Source organism: Centruroides vittatus, unplaced genomic scaffold (assembly GCF_030686945.1).
Source record: "Centruroides vittatus isolate TY-2023 unplaced genomic scaffold, ASM3068694v2 scaffold_1152, whole genome shotgun sequence".
Taxonomy (NCBI): Eukaryota; Metazoa; Arthropoda; class Arachnida; order Scorpiones; family Buthidae; genus Centruroides; species Centruroides vittatus.
The window spans coordinates 2,996,533-3,013,973 of record NW_027122670.1 but is presented as its reverse complement, the minus strand read 5'-3'; the positions used below and the strand labels follow the sequence as shown (position 1 = coordinate 3,013,973).

At 25.7% G+C, this 17,441-nt stretch overlaps 1 protein-coding gene across 1 annotated transcript in view; it reads right to left on the bottom strand.

The window, feature by feature from the left end:
• Window positions 1-8,828: 8,828 nt before the first annotated feature.
• Window positions 8,829-17,441, bottom strand: part of LOC136986620 (tyrosine-protein kinase transmembrane receptor Ror-like) — a 37,748-nt gene continuing 29,135 nt past the window's right edge. Inside the window, exons 3-9 of the mRNA XM_067284201.1 lie at window positions 15,495-15,586; window positions 14,528-14,891; window positions 11,959-12,120; window positions 11,192-11,316; window positions 10,838-11,011; window positions 10,609-10,767; window positions 8,829-9,224 (exon numbers count right to left, since the gene is read on the bottom strand). Coding sequence (XP_067140302.1) covers window positions 8,967-9,224; window positions 10,609-10,767; window positions 10,838-11,011; window positions 11,192-11,316; window positions 11,959-12,120; window positions 14,528-14,891; window positions 15,495-15,586 — 1,334 coding nt within the window. The 3' untranslated portion in view covers window positions 8,829-8,966. The remainder of the gene's footprint in view (window positions 9,225-10,608; window positions 10,768-10,837; window positions 11,012-11,191; window positions 11,317-11,958; window positions 12,121-14,527; window positions 14,892-15,494; window positions 15,587-17,441) is intronic.

The window sequence follows — 17,441 nt, the reverse complement described above, 5'->3', positions numbered from 1 at the left end:
TAATCGGCACGATTTTCAGTCGGACTGTGTCGTGCCGAATCGAACGTTTTTGATACTAGATTTACTTCTAAAGTATAATTTTCATGTTTTTTTTATATTTTTCAATATATTTATTTTGTTTGTACAAAATGCAGGAATAATTTTTAACGATACGATAGCCTCGATTATTATTATAAAAATTTTCGTTAGGCTTAAAATCGACGAAAATTCAACACGAAGCGACACGCAACGGAGAAAAATTTGAACATCGGACAGGTTAATGTATTTTTTCGTACATAATGGGTAATCGGAACAAATCCCTAATCTGAACAACCCCAGTCCCCAATTGATTCCGATTTTCGGTTTACTACTGTACATAAATAAATGTTGTAATATTTAAAAAAACAAACGAAGGGCGATTTGTATGAATGAAACAAATTACCAAGTGGACTGAAAATATCTAATTCGAATAATTGAATAGACTTTATAAAAGATATGCAAATTAAAGAAAAAGGTGCAAACAGGATAGTAGGAACAACTTACTCATTACTTTGTCCTTCTCCGTTATGAGCCCGGCCAAACCCATGACGGGTATGTTTAAAAGGCTCTCTTAATGTCCACAAAGATGGAAAAAGTAAGAAACATTTACTAATTGCAGTGAAAAAACCGGAAGGATTAAAAGTTATATGTTGTTTTGATATAAATAACAGTTTCCTAAGATCATTATTTTTTGTTTTAGAACTTCATGTTTCTTTAAATATCTTTATACCAGATAAGCTCAATTAGATATAACTAAGTTTTATAATTAATTTTTAAACATAAAAATGTTTAAGTGAGTGTAAAGAAATAATTAAATAACTTTTCTGATATAGTGGAGTGTTTTTATGCATGAAATAGCTTTGAAATTATACTTTAATTTATACAATTGAAAATATTAATCATATTACTGTATATAATTTTACGTTAAGATTTTATGACGATTAAATAAAAAATAAAGTTAAATATTTCGCACCTGAAATTGTAAACAAGGGGGATTTTATATATAACATTTTCTGTTTAAAGTATTAATGTGTTATTTTAAATTACATTTTTCTATCGACTACTTTATAACAGTTCTATACGAATTTAGAGAATTTATATGTGAATTTTAAAGAGAAAAATATCTTAATAAAATTGTTTACATTTATACAGTATAATTATATTTTATTCTTAACATTTCAACTTAATCAAAAATGTAGTTTCGCTTACTGTACAATATGTATAAATAGGCTATAAATAATAAATTATGTTACATAAACACTGAAACTGTGTTCAATATAATAACTTCTGTTAAAAGATTTATTAAATATTAAAATACAGTCGAACTTCCAATAATGACCATTTTTCAGGAACTTTTTGAAGAAAAATGCGTGTAACATAACCTCCGAAAAAAGGTCATTTCTTATGTTTTCGTCAGTTGTCGTTGTTTAGAGGTTTAGCTGTTTATGCAATGAATTATTAACTTAAACGACAGGCTGTGATTGTTAATCTAAATATTTATTGTGAGAAATGTTATCAAAAGAGTGATTTGATTATTTTACGTTTATTGCATAGGAGGTTGAAAATAAACAGGATATTAGAATTTTGAAAGAGAGTATTTTCTCTTTATATTAAAAGAAAAATAAACAATTTTCTAAGAATATTCGACTATAAAACGCACGTAAAAATTTCTTGTTCGGTTATAGGTCTAATGGTTGAATGTAGAATCTTTTTCGTAAGCTACCACTTAAAAGAATCTTATTTGAATGTAAATAAACAATACAGAACTAAATCTTTATGGAACACAAACAAGTTTTATTAAAAAATGCCGTATTTACAAATTGAAAATGTAAAAATATTAGAATTCGTTTTGAAAGATAAATTTAATATAAATACTGTAACACGCACTTCCAAAAGTGTTTAAAATTTATTTTAATAAAACATATAATTAAAACTATTTTTCTCTTTCAATTTGTTCGCGCCTGATCAATCTAGTCATGTGGAGTTTTCCGGGTTTTCTTCGCCTTAATAGGAACCAGTTTCCTATAGAAAGTCCTTCCGTGACACTCTCCCCTTGACAGATCGCCCAAGTGATCGTTGCCTTATCCCATCAAACCAAACAATATATAAATAAATACGAGAACTTTTTCTTATTGTGTTTACAGAAAGAATAGTGTTTATATATAATGTTATTATAAAACATCGTGTTATCAATACAGTAATACAATTCAGCTGACCAAACAAAATACCTGGTATTTATAAAATGCACACATTTTTTAATTGAAATTTCTACAACGAAGAATTAAATGAGCAATAGATACACTACTATACAAAAATTACAACATTAATTAACAAAACACGAAATTTCGTTTCTTTAGCTTAATTTAATTGTATTCAATTTTAATTATAGCAGAAACGATATACAGTAAAACCTGCGTAAACCGGAATCGCACGGTACCGAATATTTTTCCCGTTTAGGCAGGTTCCCTCCCACTGTCTGTCCTTCTTTAATCTCGCGAACACAGAAAGATAAATGAAATCTGAGATCAGATATGAGGAGCTTAGGTCTGGGAGGCCCTGATTTAACTATATACGAACTTCCAATACAAACTAGAAGTCACGTTATTTCAATTCAAAAAAGTTTTTCCTGAAAGGAGTTAGATAGATGACTGGCACGACTCTACTGCTAACAGGAAAAGTATAATGCACAGGGGCTAAACACTACAGTACTAATTTGAGGTGGAGAGCATATATTTTAAATGAAATAAATTAAAAATATGATTAAAAAAATTGCAGCTCGGCATTGTGACGATGTCACAATGAATAATTGCCTGTTGTTTTTAAACCTTTTGCATAATTCCACGTAGCTCTAGCATAGACTAATTGTATAATATTATGCAATTTTTGACTTAACAAACCTGAATTGAGTAGCTGAATCTTCACCAGTTTCAGATGATAAATCAGCTTTTGTTGCCTTTTTATCTTGACGAGCCGCGCAATTTTATGCAAAATGTTGTTGACTGAGCTGGACGTCTCCCTCCTTTGTTTTGCATACTAGAATCATCAAATTCATTCTGCTTTAGGGAAATATGGACAAGAGATATGGATTTTGTTTAAATCCACTTAAAATTAGTAACAAGTACAAAATTATTAGCAATAACACTCGAAAATTAAACTTGTTAAGACATAATTTTAATGAATTGGAAGCTCCACTAAAGTTCACTCACAATAGCGAACGTCAGAAGCAACCCCTCCGAATAAACTATATACGAGGCGCCCAATTGTCCCTTCTGAGATTTGCGTATTTTATTCTATTTTCTTAAATTCTTTTAATAATAATTTTATAAAACAAAATCATTTTACAAGCCGGGATTCGGGATTGAATCCGGCTAGCAATCCCAGGAAACTTTCGTGGGCGAGCATCATCCCTCACCACCCAGTTGCCTCCATTATGGGTCTGGTCAAATCCACGTTGGAAAAGAAGGCATTTTTAGTGTCCATTGGGCGAAAAGAGTTAAAAAATATACTTCATAAAATTAAATTTATTTTAATAGTAATTACACTGAAATGACTACAGTCTGCGAACGACAAGGTGGCTCCTCTAGTTCTTACAGACTAGTTATCCGGAAGACTTTACTTTTTCAGAGTAGTTAGAGTATTCGCCTGCTTTTTACGCTATTTATTATTCACTCTTATGAAGATAAATGGTGTAGTTTCGTTTGATGAGATACGGCAACACAAAGCCAATCTGCCAAGCCTCCTGGGACTTTCTAGGAAAATTAGTCCATGTTTAAGCGTTAGACACGTGTAATTTTCTGAGTTTTCTTCACATTATTCGTGAGTTCACTTCTGACCAACTAATTTCTAGTGTTCAGTGGCTATCTACTTGATGAGATGTAGATAAATGAACATGGTGCAAGAAGAAGTCTGTTTAACGAACCTAATTTAAAAAAATAAATAAATAAATTGATTAATTAGTCTAAATCCTACCACGCTTTGCCTCCCTTGAGACAAAATTCGCTCTTGATATAAATCATTCATTATATAAAAGCTATATTTAATTCTTGTGCATTTTTCCCTAATAAAATGAAAATTACAGAATTTGATTACACAATCGAGAATTCAATTGATTTAATTTTTAGTAGCGATTGATAAAAATAATAAGTGTAAGATAAGAGAAAATTGTATTCTTATCGATCTTTAAAAAGTCGCGCATTCATGAAACGAACAGGGGAAAAAATTGTTTGTATTAGATTGCATTTAAATTCAATTGGGCATGACTAGGAACCGAGACACGGTATTTCCTATTGTATAACTTGTTTACTATCTAAAATTAATTCTAGTAAAATGGTCGTTTATTATTCTAAAGAATAATAATAATGTATTTAATTTTTCAATATTAAAGTTTAATTAAATTTTATTTAACAAATAATTTCAACAATCAGCTCGAATAATTTACTTTTATTGTTCTTTTGCACTAATAAATTACTTATCTTTTAGATAATTTCATTTTCTTAAATTTTTATATTATATTATTAAAAATAATTAATAAAAAAGCACTTTTATCAGAAATAAATATACTTTCACCAATATTATTATATATTCTAAGTGAAAAAATATAATCTAGTAATTAATTAAATTTGATTATTTTATTTATTAAATTAAAATTTATTTATTTAAAGATTTCTTTACAACATAAAAATTAAAACAAATTTAACGACTTAATTGATTTAATTGTATAATTCGTTAAAATAAATATAATTTAATACTACTGAACCTCCAATAACGGACACCTGAAAATAAGAATGCGTACAAAAATAACCTCTAAACAACGGCCACTCCCAATAACGACCATTTTTATATACTTCTGTCGGTGGTCGTTTTCAGAGGTTTAACTAAAGTACAAAACTTCTTTCTAAATTAGAAAGGCCCGACTTTGGCCAAATGGTCAAAACCACCGAAAAAAGGCATTTCATCACGTGTTAACACCTAAATAGGGACGAGTTCCCATAGAAAGCCCTCCTGGGAGGCACCCTCTTGGCAGATGGTCCAAGGTGCTACGTTTATTTATTTCATCAATCCAATCCTAAATTTAAAACTGCAAATATTGGATATAAAAGAAAAATTGCTGAACTAGAAAGTATATTAAAACTTAATCAAAGAATAAATTGTCTTTTTTATTTTATTTTTCTAAAATTAAATACTTTAAAGTGTAGTTTCTTGCTTTGATAACTTCTTTTTATATGTTTTCTTCTACAAATCGAGTGTATCAAGTGCGTTACACAAGATTTGGATCTTTGAAAGACGTGAATCTCTTGTCATATATATTTTTTTAAAGCTAAACAAGTAAAAAAACAGGAACTTTCAATTAAGTTTCTTGAATTTGGCAAACTTTATCCTGGCTTCCTATGTTATAAGAATCCATTTTTTCTTCATATTTATACATCAATAATATCTTACTTCTCATAATATTATTATAATTCAAATTTTCAAAAGGTTTGTAGATTATTTTTGTATTAGATTTACTATAAAATATTCTTCGAAAATGTTTTATTAATAAGTTTAGAATTTTTACTTAAAATTTAAATGTAATTCTTTTTATTATTAAATAGATTTTTCTAATTTTAAATGTGAAGAGTTTTAAGAAAATTTTATTTTATTTTTCTTATCATGGTTTATCAGTTACTTTAAACATTTCTAAAAATATTATTTTTATAAACCAAAGTTAAATTTGTTTATAAAATAAAAATTTATATATAAATTTTCTCTTCAAAATTAATTATATGATTTGAAACAGAATATTAAATATATAGAAATAATAATATAATTTTTTATAGTTTATAAAAGAATTAAAACGTCCATTTTTTTATGTAAGTTTTAATTCACAGGGTGATTTTTAATTCACGCATAACTTCAATCTTTAATAACTATATGAGATAAAATTGCCAACAGAATTTATTGCCATTTAATGAATTAGGTGTTCAAAATGACTACTTTCGCTCGTAATAATAGTTTTTAACCGATTTTTGAAACATGGTAATAAAGGTCTTTCATGGAATCACCATTATTTCTTTTCTTACCGTATCTATCAACTCTTTAATGGTTGTAGGAGCATTGTGATATACTCTATAATATAGAGTCTATATTATAAGGTAGCCCCATAAAAAGGAAATCACCTATAAGGCAGCCACTCCACGCCACCACAAACATATTTTTCATAGTCTAATCCGATTACAAGCTTCTCAAACATGCTGTAGAGGCTTTTGAATACTTGCTTTGTGCAATGGGGCCTATCGCCATCATGCATAAACTAAGCACGACGATGTTTACGCCCAATAAGCATTTTGGGATGAAACTTCTTTTCCAATAATTCAACATATGCAGCAGAAGTAACGTTCTTTTCGAAGAAGAATGGTCCAATAACTCCGCTAACACTGACAGCACACTAATTGGAGAATTAGAATTCTTTACAATAAATGCACGTTGTTCTAAAGTGATTGCCACCATTTTGAAAATGACTGTTAACATTAATCAATCATCGACATTAAAAATGTAAACATTATACTATATAGTACTTTTTAAATTTTATTTCTATCTCATTCAGTTGAAAAGTTATTAGAGTTTAAAGTTTTGCTCGAATTAAACATCATTGGTTAAATTCACTTTGAAAATTCAAAGTAACTGTAAATACTAAATAATTAAACATATAAATAAATTAATAATTGTAGAGTATTAGGCCTATACATTTTATATTCACAAGTACTTTTGTTGCTTTTCGAGAAAGTAATGCCGAATAAGTTATTTATGAAACTATAAATTATTCAGCATCATTTTATTTTATACCGATCCAAAAGAAACTCAATCAACTTCAAAAATAACAAGTTTTTCCTTTTTTACAGAAGCAAAAACATTTCTCACGTAAAATAAATTAGTCAATTTTCTAAATACATCACTGAATGATTTACAACACGAATGTTTCACTTTAAACACTATTCTATAGTGCTTAAGGTGATGGATACTTATTAAAAATACGTTACTTAGTTCATTTATGTATACTTATTTTTATAATTATAAACTAATGAATAAAAATTCAAATAGGGCTTCTTATTCAAAAATGATTATTAATGAGTTACACGTGGTGTTAGTAGGAGCCGTGTGTTAGGCCTTAGGAAGAATTTGAATACGTAACTAGTAATTAACACAGTATACGATTATTAAATGTAATTTTACTCAAATGTTAATAAATGAATAAATTTTTATATGTTTAACATATATTAAAGAGTTAAAACTAGTCAGGAGGAATCTATCTGAGCTATGGTTCCCACGTAAATGATTAGTCTGAGCCAATATAGAATGTTTATGAAGGAAAACGAAGAGAATAAACTAAATCGATGTATGAAAAAGTATTAAGAAAAGTGAATGAAAAAAATGTCTTCCAAAAGAATAGTGTTCAAGACATAGTCCATGGACCGCCGATGGATTTCAAGCATTGCCACATGGTTCGCAGACTGACCTGGTTACATTAAGATGTAATTCTATATTTAATTAGAATATATTTACGCTTTACTTTATCTTTTTCATTAGGTTACTGCATAGGAAGATATTTTGGCATCGTCTAGGATGATTTTTAAAGGATAAGAAATGGACAGAAGGATAGGAGATCCGCGGTTCATCTGTTATTCAACTTAAGTGATCTGCGGATCGTATAACTTTGAGAAACTTGGTATTGAGAAAAGAAACAGAATTTTGTAGGACACATTTTGGCAATAAATAGTGAAAGGAAAAATGTTTGCAAAAAGGAGAAAAATAGACGATAATATAAAAGAAAAAGGAAGTTATCAGTTCCTGAAGAGAAAAGCCGAAGAGCATGCAAAGTGGAGGAACTATAAAGACTTATCTTTGCCCCTATTTTGTAAAGATCTATAAAACTTCTTTAAACAAAATATATAAGCGTTAATTGCTTAAATAATCTGTATTATAATTATTCATAATTAATCACTTAGTTTTTTATATATCGAGTAATAATAACATTAACGAAGTTAATAGAAACAATTATTTGTTTTTAAGGGAATTGTGTGAAGTTTTCAATTTGCTAACGATGATAATAATCAAATTTGTTAACTTTCTTAACTTTTAACGAGTTTATTGAGAGACTTTTCAGATAGATTTTCAGCGTTATATTAAATTCGTGTACTTTGGATAATATAAATCCGAAAAATAATACAATTTTCATTCTCTCTCTTTTCTCATTTATCATGACTAAAATGACTGAAACAGATGCCATGTTTCTTTCAACAAACTTCGAATTTTTCATAAAATCCTATTATTTATCAAGGAAATAATCGATTGAAATGAACTGCATTAATCTAATGATCTATCAATAAAATAACCATTTAACTTAATGATTTTCCAAACCGGATTATTTATAAATTTAAAAAAAAGAGAAAGATTAGGAAGATCAATTCGATTAAATTTCGAAAATGCATTGAATAAATTATACATTTATGTATAATTTAGTTAAAATATCTATAAAACTTGTTGAACAAATGCAACAGATACGAGTAAAAAGTTCGATATTATGTGAATTTTTCATAATAATAAATTTAATATAAAATAAGTTTTAAATATTATTTAATAAATTACATGATAAGATTTGGTTTTAAAATAACATTTTATTAAATCACCAAAGTAATAAGTTAGACAAATTATATAAAATGGCATAAATATTCAAACATAAATACGAGTTTAGTTTCGATATTATAAAGAAAATTGAATTAAAAGAAAACAATTAAAAATGAGTGAAATTGATAAAAAAAATTAAATGAAAGTTTTAAGTAATTCACAGAATTATTATCATGAAGGTGGCATTCGTATACCAGAAGCATCCTCGATAAAGTACTGGACAAAAATAGTAATGCACCATTTGGTCTGAGTGACCGGCTGAATCTGTTTTTTTAAGATACTAAAATCTATATAACTGTCAACGAGGGGATTTTTGGAACCAAATAATTGTCTTCACTCAATAATTTATCACTTTCTCTCTCATCGATATCGTTTGATGCTTGAGTCTCTCTATCTGGATCTTTTGATACCAATATATTATAAATTTCTGGGAAAGTTAATCTTTTGGTTTCACTCCTCCAACAACCGGCCATAACTTCACATATAAAGGGACTGCACCCTTCGGGAGGCCTCAGTAAGGTGCCTTGAAGTATTTGCCTCACCACCTGAAATTATAGCACAAATTATAATCATTTTCTTTCAGTTAATTAACCAAATTATTTTATATTTTAGCAAATGTAAATTTGATTAAAAATTCAATTTATTCTTTAATATTTAAATATTAAATTTATTTCATTTCTAATTAAATCGAAAATTTACACGAAAATCTATTTATAAGTCTATAAAACTTTAAAGGTTATGACTTAATTACATTTAAAATTATTTAGACTGAAATAACTTTAAATTTTTAATTAATTAATTAATTAATTAACGTTTTTAAAGCAATTTTTAATAGAAATAACTTTTAAAATTAAACTAATTTTATTAAAATACAAGTTATATATTACATGATATTTATATACCAATGATTTATTTTAAAGAGAATTACTTAAAATGTAAAGAATTTTAAGGAATAAATGTTAAATTAGTAGTAATATTGGAGTATTTTTATTTTCTGAAAGGTCACAAAATATAAATTGAAATTGCACTGCAATTTAACTAACAATTTGCATTTCAATACGTCTGAATACGTTATTTATAAGTTATATAAGTATATCGTTTAAAAGAACAAGGCCCCGCAATCAATTCGTCTGTTTATGTGTCTGTCCTCATTTTTTTTTCGTAAACTAAAAACGCAATTACTCTTGCATAATTTAAAACAAATGTCAACAAATCGTTTACTCCTACTCTTTTATATCTATTATTAACTAAGAAAGTTGTATTTTGATTTATTAATCGTGAAAATAGAATTAACGTGAAATATATTATGAGTTTATCTGTTATTTCAAAGATAAAAATGTAGTTTTTATTAATAAACATTCGCTGTTAATTAGGTAAATTTTTAATTTAAAGTAAAAATGATTATAAAAGTAATTATTTTTATATTTTAGTATAATTTCTTCGAAAGAAAATTGCACATTTTCAAGAAATTATCTTCAAGAAACTTTCTCGTGTTAACGAACAGAAGAAGATTGAATAAATGGTAAACTTAATTCCCATTTGGTGTGGTACAAATGTATTTTCTGAAAGAAGTATCAATAAAGATAAGAGCATTTCGTGTAACGACTTTTTTAGCGCAATTGTCGGATTACAAGCAGTGAAAATACTGCTGATGAATTAAAATTAATCCATACAAAGGCTATAAAAACTCAAATTATAATTTTAAATAAACTTTATTCACAATTGAACACAATTGAAAATTAAATACAAATTCAATAACAACAATTCGTAAAGTATATTTTTCCATAATTAATTCGTTAATTATTCATTTTTATAACTTAAAGGATATTTTATATAAAACTTCTTTTAGATCTACTTTCAGAGTTCTTGCTTTTATTATATATTTCATATTAATTACACGAAGTTAAAGGTAATTTTAAAAGAATTTACCTCTTCATTAGAATGTCCACAATATGGTTGTTTACCAAAAGTATAAATTTCCCAAAGAACAACTCCATATGACCATACATCAGATTCTAATGAAAACTTTCCATAGGTGATGCTTTCGGGTGCCATCCATCTTATTGGCAACATTCTCGATCCTCCAATCTAAAAATTTATTAAACTGAAATAACTGAAATAACTGAAATTTATTTAAAAAATAACGGCACTTACTAACCTTATAATAATCAGATGTATATATATCTCTAGTCATTCCAAAATCTGATATTTTTACGCTAAGATTTTCTCCAACAAGGCAATTTCTGGTAGCTAAATCTCTGTGGACGAAGTGTTGCGATGATAAATACATCATTCCATTTGCTATCTGGATCGCTATTTTCAACAAATCAGACTGAAAAGATTAGAAATTATAATTTATATATTTTTATTTATAGGATTTTTTTCCATTAGAGAGTGCACAATAGCGTAAGAATTCTTAGATGTTATACTTAAAACTAAAATTAAGTTTAAATGAAATAACAAAGTTTCCTGTAGATACTTAGGGGTGAATATAGTTAAAGTAATTCCCTACCTGCTGTAAATGGTAAGGTATGTGTTCAGTTGGTCTTGGCAAAATCGGATTATTACTTCGTAAAAGTTCCGCTAGATCTCCATACATCATATATTCAAAAACCATCCATGGGATTTTATCGGTTTCTAATAATAAATGCATTATTTTCCATCATTCTATATGGAAATTCTAAACTATACGTATTTCATATTCTACGTATAATACAGTACGTTATATCAAAAAACTTAAATCTTTCAACAAATGCACTCAAATTTAAATCCCTCGGGAAGTTTGAGAAAATTGACAAAATTCACACACATACACCTAAATTGTCGCCATGTAATTGGAATTAGTGTCACGCAGAGAAAGAAATCCGGGATGAATTATATATTTCGTCCACGTCACGATGTCACTGTAATGTTATGCTTCAAAACATTTCTTTTTTCTAACTTCTTTTAAACGTATAGCCTTAAATTATACTTTAAAACTTGTTTATTTTATAGGTATTTAATGGTATTTTCAAATATAAACTTCTAAAAACTTCAGATGCACTGGAAAAATACTTATTTAATTTTATACTTATTTAAGCGCATTAGAGAAAAATTTAAGTCTCTTTATTGATTCACAAAATACATTAAAAATATAATAAAATAATTTTTAAACTTTTACAAGAGATATTGCTTTATTGCTGCTTTTATCTCATCCTTTATATATTTTATATATATGAAAGCTGCTTTTATAAAGATTTTTATTGTGAATTTCTTTATAATAATAGTTCTTTGAATTACCTTTGATAACAACTCCTAAAAGTTTAAGTATATTTTCGTGATTAAAAGAAGATATAATTTCCACTTCCCTTTCAAAGTCAGCCTGTATCTCTAAGCTTGTTCCTTCTTTCAGGATCTTGATTGCTACAGGTATTTCCACGTCCTCACTGGGAGCGTAGACACCTGTAATATATAGAATGCCTGTACTTCTGTTATGATTAGTGACTTAATCTTTTTATCTCGGTTAACTGTTTCCGAGACATTGACGGATTTTATGTGTCGTGCTTTGTACAACTAACAAATGAAACGAAAATAAATCGATCTTATGAGAAAGTTCGGGATTTAAAATGCTTTTTCAGAATTAAAAATAGGTTATTTTTACTTTCTTTTTGTAGAAATTAATAAAGAAACAGGCTATAAATAACTTTTTATTAACCTTTTTATATTTATATTAATGTATTGTTCAAAAAACAGAAAATTAATTACAAATCCTTAAAATGTATCGAGAATTATAACTAAAACTATAATTTAGTTATTAAATATTTTTAAGTAAAAATATATATATATATATATATATTGAACAATTTATATAAATTAAATTAGACTTAATTTATTTCGAATTTTTTATTATAAAATATTAATTTATTTTAAGTATTTTAAAATAAATCCTTAATTAAACTGTGTGCTATTTGAGAGGTTGATTAACTTTTTAAAATAAGAACTTTTTAAAGATTTTATTTTAAATAAATAAATAAATATATATATATATACATTTAAAATTTTAAAAAAATATCCAAAACTTTAATTTATTTATTATATATTTTAAAATAAAAGGACAACTTTAAGAAGTTCTTTCTTGTCAATATATTAGAATTTTAATTATTTTTTATGTTGTTTAAAAATTAATAAATCATACAGATAAAAATACAGATAATATTATATATTATCTAGAAAAACATATCAAAACTTTCCATTATTCTATAATGTATCTTTAACTAAGTTTTCCATTATTTATAGTGTAACTTATAACATTTTTATGCATAGATCAATAAAGCCTATTTTGGAATATTTTAGTTTAAAAAACATTTTTTTTTTTAAATTTCACAATTGTATCGGAGATAAATCAAATAAATAAGTTTCTGTTTGTTGGTCCCAAGTGGCCCAAACAAATGCAAATCAAGAGAAATTGCTACAAAATTTTGATTTATGATTACACTAAATTTATTCGTTTTATTAACTATAGCACTTACTAAATTATTTCATACGTATTTTTGTAAGAAAAATTTATATATATATATATATACTTTTAATTTAAAATGCAAGAATAATTTATAATTCATTCTCCATAGAATAGATATTATTGTATAATTCCTATTGTAAGACATTAAAATAAAGTTATCGATAGAATATTATATAAAAAATGATTGTCGAAATATTCAAATAAAGGTTTTTAAATTAAAGTTTTTAAAAATATATTCATTAAATTTATATTTATTTCAGCGAAAAGTTATCATTAAGAATTTTTGAATAAGATTATTATGAATGCTATTTTTATTACAGAAGAATAACTTCCTTCAAATAATTAATTAACTTCATTTAAATTTTCTTTTTCTCTTTTAGTGAATCCCTGTACAATTCTTGCAACATTAATTCTCTTATTGTTGAATTTATAATACAGAATAATCGTTGTGAAAGTTACAATTTTGATTTAATTATAAAAATGTTTTTAAAAAAACTTGGCACAAGATCTTAATGAAAAATTAATGAATTATATTAAGTTTAATTATTTTAAAATATAATCCTTTAACTTTATAACGTGAACTTATAAATTATAAAAAAAAATAGTTTAATTCATGATTAAATTCTTAATTCAATTACATATGAGAGAAAAATGCGAATGTATTTAAATGTATAGAAGCACCTCGTCTTTTTATTTATTTATTTTTAATTGATGCTGTTTTAGTTTAGGAGTATATTCAATAATATAATTAATAATTACCTTAGGATTCATGACTTTAGATGATAGCTACAGTAGAGAAGTTGCAATATATTATTCAGAATTTAAGAATCAAATAGTTAAATTCAGGATTAATAAATTTATGCAAAACTTAATTATCACCATAGATTATTTTTTAAAGAATTCATGAATCCGTGGACATAATTATAAAATATATAAAAAAAAGTTTTTAAAATGTTGGGGTTCAATCATCCTAACCAAGTATTGCACATTAATACTATGCATTTACACATATAGGCCTAAATCTAAAATATTATTTATAATATTTTAAATTTTGATAATTTTTTAAAGAGATTGAAGCATTTACACATGCACACGCAGTGCCGGATTATGCACTTGGCACATACCTAGGGACCACGAGTCTCGAACAATTTATCGTTGTGATTACATATCGTAATTTATAAATAATTCTATAGTTACTAGTAAACGTTATTAAGTTTATCATGTCGTAAAATTATGTATCCAATCTTCTATGTTTAGAGACACCCACAGGTCTTAATCCGCCATTGGTTGCTCTATCAAACCAATCAACTAGTATTAAAACTTACAAATAAAAATGTATTGTTAACTTACCTTTATGTACCTTTCCAAAACATCCTTCTCCAATTACTTCCAAAAATGTTAAAGATTCTCGGGGTATCTCCATATCCCTAAGATTTTGATAAGAGGAACCATCTGGCGAACTCGAATAATAATTTGGATTTGTTAAATACTGTTGCCTACATTTGGCTAATGACCCTGCATAATCATCAGCTCTTCTACCTTTCTTAAAGCACGAATTTAAAAGAAACCATTGTCTTCTTTGGCGCCAAAAATATACGCTTAAAAGAGCTGACACAATAATTAAAATCGAAAACAGAACAAATAAAATGGTCGGTAAATAATGAGTAGCGAGTGTACTTCCATGAGGAAAATTGGTCGCATTGTATCTTTGATTCTGTCAGAAAAAATAAAGATAAAAAAAATTATTTTATTTTATAATTTCTAAATTTTTCTGTAATATTTTTCAGTAGAATTTATTATTTTTCATGAATAAATCATTTAAAAGCACATATTCATTGAATTCATAATTAATTTCTGGAATGTGTAGCGAATCAATTAAGTCTGAAAATGTAAATTTAAGTTGAAAATATAAAATTAGCATATTTCAAAATAATTTTTTTTCGAAGTATAATAAATTATTAGTACTATTATTTAGTACAGGGCCTAACAATAATAAGTAGAGTTACTTATGAAAATAAATCAAACCGAACGTTAGTGATTTTCAACATGTATTGTTAGAAAGTTCGCCATTTTATATACTTTAACAGCGTAATAGATCAATAGCAAGAAAAACTAGAAGCTATATTCCATTGAGAAAATATTGTAAGAGAAAAGTAGCTTTTCATCTTACAAAAAATTCTTTATGTCTTAACAATATGACTATTATTATGGCTACGTATAATTTGATCTTTGCATTAGTTATTCTAAACTTCATCGATTTGTTTGATATAGAACTCTTATTAATATAAAGCTAATAATAATTTACTATAAGACTTACTTCATTATTTTCATTGGACTGTCCTTTAATCATATTAAATAATTGTTTAGAATCAAAGACATTGCGTTGTGTAGGCGATAAATCTTCGTTTACTGAATGAGAAAAATAATAAAAAAATTATTCAAATAGAATACGTTTTATTTTTAAATTAATGGTACTTTTCAATCATAATTAAAATTTGTTTATATCCTTGTTAATTTTAATTGTATTCGCGTGTTTGTGAAGACACTTAGCTTTTATTTGTGTTTAATTTTCAGTTTTTAAATATATTTCTTCTTGATTTAGTTTCATTTCTTAATATTGATTTTTTTAAAATAATTTTTGTTTAATGTTTATAAACTTTTAAAGCGTAAAGAATAAAATTTCATTTAAAATTTTAAATATAAAAGCGTTTTAAATAAAATATCAATTTTACAATTTTTCAGATCATTAATTTTTCTTAAATATCTATAAGTTCATTTATTACATGCTGAAAAAATGTTAAAAAATTAAATAATTAAAGACTTTTTTAAAAATTTTTACGTGATTTTTCATACTTAAGCTCATCATTACTGTTATAGAAATTAAAGCAAATATCTTGAAAAGTTTTAACTTCTTATTTAAAAAAAAATTAAAATTTAACTGTAATAAAAAAATGACATTTTATTATTTATAATGAAGTGCTGTAATATAGATTTTCTTTGTTGATTTAAATAAGGACTCTTAATACCTTTAATGGTTTAAAAATGGCTGCTTTAGGATAGGGACTCTTTTAATAATTCATTTAAGATTAGGAGTATTTTAATCTCCTTTAATGATCTAAATAAGTTATTACTTTTATCTCTATAACATTATTAATAAATTTCAGAAAAAATAACTTTGATAAGGGCTGAAATTACTAACAAACATGCTAAACAGCGCTTAATATATTATTCACAGGTGCGTGGACTAGAATATAGTGTTATGAATGTCGAACAGCACTTAATTACCTGCGTGGGCAATAATAGGCACGTAGATATAAAAAAAGAAATATTTAAATTTGGAATATTGCCTGTATGAAACTAGTGTCTGACAATATTTCCGCGAACATTCATTAGAATTACGAAGAAACTTGTCAAGGTCTTATACCCAAATAATCAATTTTCATTATAATATATTTATATCCTTGAACTGAATAAAGGTTGTCGTGTATACGACTAAATTTCGTTATTATTTTTATTTTATTCGATTAGAAACATGATTAAAATCATGGGTAATAAACTATTTTTAACGCTTTTGAAATATTCAAATTGTGGTTTACTTAAGCTTATTTTTTTGTCATAAAAATTGATTTGATTAATTTAATTTATTTTAATATCTAATTTAGTTAATTAATTCCAACGTAAATAGTACGAAATTTCATTTTATATAAAATATTCGACGAATTTTACGAATTTAAATTTACGTCAAACGTTTAATAAACTTAATTCAGAATCAAAGTAAATTATTTTATAATTAATCTAAGTAATTTACATAATAATTATAAAATATTCCACCAATTTAGTAATAAATTATTAACATTACAATTAGGCCTGTGTGATTAGTAATAATATTTGTTGTCATCACTTGTTGGCTTTATTATTATATTATTATATAAAATATAAACTTAATTAATATAAATTTTTATGTCAAATATAGAAAGATTTATAAAAAAAATATATTAATATTGTAAAGATGTTTTAAAGATAAAATAAAAAAATTAACAATTAATAGCTATAATCTCGAGAGCATTTAATAGCATTTAAATCTTTAAAATATTTAAAAATAAAATAAGCATGTTTTAATAACAAATTCTATTAATTTTAATTATCATTAGTTACATTTCTGTACTCGCATTTAGTTTAAATTTCTAGAATTTGTATAAGAATAAATTGAGGAGGAAGAAGAGGAAGAGTAATTAATGTAATCATACTACAATAAACCATTTAA